Source organism: Eucyclogobius newberryi, unplaced genomic scaffold (genome assembly GCF_026437365.1).
Source record: "Eucyclogobius newberryi isolate DKJ021-1_F unplaced genomic scaffold, fEucNew1.0.hap1 SCAF_80, whole genome shotgun sequence".
In the NCBI taxonomy this organism is placed as follows: domain Eukaryota; kingdom Metazoa; phylum Chordata; class Actinopteri; order Gobiiformes; family Gobiidae; genus Eucyclogobius; species Eucyclogobius newberryi.
Window position 1 is genome coordinate 185,629 of NW_027316501.1, and position 4,372 is coordinate 190,000.

General features: G+C 50.5%; 2 protein-coding genes across 2 annotated transcripts in view; one reads left to right on the plus strand and one right to left on the minus strand.

The window, feature by feature from the left end:
• The first annotated feature begins 1,610 nt into the window (after positions 1-1,610).
• On the plus strand, positions 1,611-3,204 carry LOC140352291 (olfactory receptor 52D1-like). Its single transcript, XM_072437696.1, has one exon. The coding sequence runs from the start codon at positions 1,661-1,663 to the stop codon at positions 2,633-2,635; it is 975 nt and encodes a 324-aa protein (XP_072293797.1). The 5' UTR covers positions 1,611-1,660; the 3' UTR covers positions 2,636-3,204.
• An 884-nt stretch (positions 3,205-4,088) lies between these two features.
• The window catches only part of LOC140352292 (uncharacterized), an 870-nt gene continuing 586 nt past the window's right edge, over positions 4,089-4,372 (minus strand). The window contains exons 1-2 of the mRNA XM_072437697.1: positions 4,337-4,372; positions 4,089-4,137 (exon numbers count right to left, since the gene is read on the minus strand). The exon at positions 4,337-4,372 is cut by the window's right edge and continues 586 nt beyond it. Coding sequence (XP_072293798.1) covers positions 4,100-4,137; positions 4,337-4,372 — 74 coding nt within the window. The 3' untranslated portion in view covers positions 4,089-4,099. The remainder of the gene's footprint in view (positions 4,138-4,336) is intronic.

Sequence of the window (4,372 nt, forward strand, 5' to 3'; positions counted from 1 at the left end):
TTTAGTCCTAGTTTAGACCTGGTTTAGTCCTGGTTTAGTCCTGGTTTAGTCCTGGTTTAGTCCTGGTTTAGACCTGGTTTAGTCCTGGTTTAGACCTGGTTTAGACCTGGTTTAGACCTGGTTTAGTCCTGGTTTAGTCCTGGTTTAGACCTGGTTTAGACCTGATTTAGTCCTAGTTTAGACCTGGTTTAGTCCTGGTTTAGTCCTGGTTTAGACCTGGTTTAGACCTGGTTTAGACCTGGTTTAGACCTGGTTTAGTCCTGGTTTAGACCTGGTTTAGACCTGGTTTAGACCTGGTTTAGTCCTGGTTTAGACCTGGTTTAGTCCTGGTTTAGTCCTGGTTTAGACCTGGTTTAGTCCTGGTTTAGACCTGGTTTAGACCTGGTTTAGACCTGGTTTAGTCCTAGTTTAGTCCTGGTTTAGACCTGGTTTAGTCCTGGTTTAGTCCTGGTTTAGACCTGGTTTAGTCCTGGTTTAGACCTGGTTTAGACCTGGTTTAGACCTGGTTTAGACCTGGTTTAGACCTGGTTTAGTCCTAGTTTAGACCTGGTTTAGTCCTGGTTTAGTCCTGGTTTAGTCCTGGTTTAGACCTGGTTTAGTCCTGGTTTAGTCCTGGTTTAGACCTGGTTTAGTCCTGGTTTAGTCCTGGTTTAGTCCTGGTTTAGACCTGGTTTAGTCCTGGTTTAGACCTGGTTTAGTCCTGGTTTAGTCCTGGTTTAGACCTGGTTTAGTCCTGGTTTAGACCTGGTTTAGACCTGGTTTAGTCCTGGTTTAGACCTGGTTTAGACCTGGTTTAGACCTGGTTTAGACCTGGTTTAGTCCTGGTTTAGACCTGGTTTAGTCCTGGTTTAGACCTGGTTTAGACCTGGTTTAGACCTGGTTTAGACCTGGTTTAGTCCTGGTTTAGTCCTGGTTTAGTCCTGGTTTAGACCTGGTTTAGTCCTGGTTTAGACCTGGTTTAGACCTGGTTTAGACCTGGTTTAGACCTGGTTTAGTCCTGGTTTAGTCCTGGTTTAGACCTGGTTTAGACCTGGTTTAGTCCTGGTTTAGTCCTGGTTTAGTCCTGGTTTAGTCCTGGTTTAGACCTGGTTTAGTCCTGGTTTAGTCCTGGTTTAGACCTGGTTTAGTCCTGGTTTAGTCCTGGTTTAGTCCTGGTTTAGACCTGGTTTAGTCCTGGTTTAGACCTGGTTTAGACCTGGTTTAGTCCTGGTTTAGACCTGGTTTAGACCTGGTTTAGACCTGGTTTAGACCTGGTTTAGTCCTGGTTTAGACCTGGTTTAGTCCTGGTTTAGTCCTGGTTTAGACCTGGTTTAGACCTGGTTTAGACCTGGTTTAGACCTGGTTTAGACCTGGTTTAGACCTGGTTTAGTCCTGGTTTAGTCCTGGTTTAGACCTGGTTTAGACCTGGATTAGACCTGGTTTAGTCCTGGTTTAGACCTGGTTTAGTCCTGGTTTAGACCTGGTTTAGTCCTGGTTTAGTCCTGGTTTAGACCTGGTTTAGACCTGGTTTAGACCTGGTTTAGTCCTGGTTTAGTCCTGGTTTAGTCCTGGTTTAGACCTGGTTTAGTCCTGGTTTAGTCCTGGTTTAGACCTGGTTTAGACCTGGTTTAGACCTGGTTTAGACCTGGTTTAGTCCTGGTTTAGTCCTGGTTTAGTCCTGATGGAGAACGCTTCACGCGGCGCTTACGCTCCGCTGCTGACGCTCTCGGGCTTTGACTTCAGTCGGCCACAGAGGGCGCTGTTGTTCGCGGTCACGCTGCTTTGGTACGTCCTGATTCTCGTGGGAAACGGGACGATAATCGTGGCCGTGGCTCTGGACCGGGCCATGCACGAACCCATGTACATCTTCTTGTGTAACTTGTGCGTGAACGCGCTGTACGGGACGCTCGGCTTTTACCCAAAGTTCCTTGCGGACCTGGTGCACCGCGGCCCGGTGTCGTACGGCGCGTGCATGCTCCAGGGTTACGTCATCCACTCGTCCACGTGCGGGGACTTCTCGATCCTCGCGCTCATGGCGTACGACCGTTACGTGGCCATCTGCCGCCCGCTGTCGTATCACGTGATCATGACGCGCGCGCGCATGTGGCTGTTCGTGTTCGTGTCGTGGCTCGTGCCGCTGGTCGCCATGTTCATGAACACGGCCACGCTGCTCGGGCGCGCGCTCTGCGGGACCACGATCAACCGCATCTACTGCGTCAACTGGATGGTGACGTCACTGGCGTGCGTGCCGCCGCCGGGAAACGCGGCCGTGGGTTATTTCAACATGCTCTTCTACTTCGGACACTTCGTGTTCGTGTTCTACTCGTACCTGTACCTGGTGCGCACGTGCCTGCGGAGCCGCGAGAGCACGCGCCGCTTCACGCAGACGTGCGTCCCGCACGTGGTGTCGCTGCTCACGTTCGGCGGCTCCACGCTCCTGGACCTGCTCTACATGCGCTTCGGACACGCGCACATTTCGCAGCATCTTTCAAACTTCTTGGCGGTGGAATTCCTCCTGATCCCGCCCGTGATCAACCCGCTGGTTTACGGCCTGAAGCTGCACAAGATCCGCCGCACCGTCATGTGCCTGGTGCTGAGGGGCCCCAAGCCCGGGGCCCGGCCGGAGGTGGGCTGCGCGGGGACGGACGCGGCCTGAGATAGTGGAGGCCCGAGCGGAGGCCCCGAGGCCCGAGCGGAGGCCCCGAGGCCCGAGCGGAGGCCCCGAATAACTTTTCAATTCAATTTTATTTCTAACGCCCAAAATCTCAACAACAGTTTCCTCTGAGGGCGACAGTGAAAAACGGATTCGGACGAGGGACGATGTCCCAGGGGCCCCTGTCCTTAGACCCTCCTTCTGCAGGAAAAACTACAAAAAAACTCCGTTTTTAAGTGAAGCAGGTTCTTGTGACTGTTCATGGCCTGAACTCTCCAGACAAACACAAGTGTGAGACATTTAAAATGAGACATTGTGGATCAGAGCTTAAAACAAAGAATAAAACAATAAAAATGTAATAAAACAACAAACCCGAGCCTGATGTTTGGACTGAAACTGTGAAATAATGAATAAAAGCTGTTATTTATGAGAATGTGTGAAGTTTAAATTGTGAATTCTAACATTATTAACAATATTTATGTCTTTATTGTGTTTAATGGTCTTTTCAAACCAAAGAATACAAATGTAAAGATGAAGCATTTATTAAATTAAATAAAAAGAATGGCATTTCATATGTTTTTGAGTTCTCACGTTACATTAAAAGGTGGAATGGACGATTTTTTTCAGCAATTTTGTATCATATTTCCTCGTGTCGTGGATAAATCATTTGTCCTGCCACATGTCAATCATAAAACGCACCTGTCGCTCACCTGCAGCCGCGTCAGGCTCGTCCCCACGTTTCCGTGTGTCTAAGCGCATGGATCTATCATAATATAGTTCCCTCAGTGTACGGGGCAAAATGAAGACGGAGAAAGACAGTTGGAGCTGACGCAGAAGTGGACAGAAATCTACGGGAGACGAGAGATGTGATGCGATCTGTTGCGCTAATAAACAAACACACGTGTGTGTTGTATCAGTCCACACGGGGGAGTGGCATGTGCACGGGGGAGTGGCATGAGCACGGGGGAGTGGCATGTGCACGGGGGAGTGGCATGAGCACGGGGGAGTGGCATGTGCACGGGGGAGTGGCATGAGCACGGGGGAGTGGCATGAGCACGGGGGAGTGGCATGAGCACGGGGGAGTGGCATGAGCACGGGGGAGTGGCATGTGCACGGGGGAGTGGCATGAGCACGGGGGAGTGGCATGTGCACGGGGGAGTGGCATGAGCACGGGGGAGTGGCATGTGCACGGGGGAGTGGCATGAGCACGGGGGAGTGGCATGTGCACGGGGGAGTGGCATGAGCACGGGGGAGTGGCATGAGCACGGGGGAGTGGCATGAGCACTTCCGCCTGCGTTCTCAAATCGCCAAAAAATCGTCCATACCGCCTTTAATACAATAAATAATCCATAAATACAAATAAATGCAAGAGAAGCTGATGAGACACAGTGACGTCACACTCATGCATATTCATGAGGACACGCCCACTGTTTGTGCAAAATACTTCATGTGACAAAGGTCCAGGGTTTAGTCCCATTTAATCCACGAGAGTCGCGCGGTCAGATCTGCAGAGAGGGGGGGAGGGGGGGGGTCAGAGACTGGACACTGCAGAATGTTCTGGACTTTCATCAGAAAATGTTAAAATTATGATTGTATTATTGCTTTGGTGCAACATAAGTCATCCTTTTGTCTCAGTGTCTTCATTAAGTTCTTTAGCGTAATGAAGACACTGAGACAGGGTCAGAGGTCAAATACGTGTCTCACCGCTGGTGTTCCACGCCGCCGCGCTGTCCGCGCCGC

Excerpts from the sequence above, each read along its gene's own strand:
- LOC140352291 (XM_072437696.1), top strand. The coding sequence starts at position 1,661 with ATGGAGAACGCTTCACGCGGCGCTTACGCTCCGCTGCTGACGCTCTCG.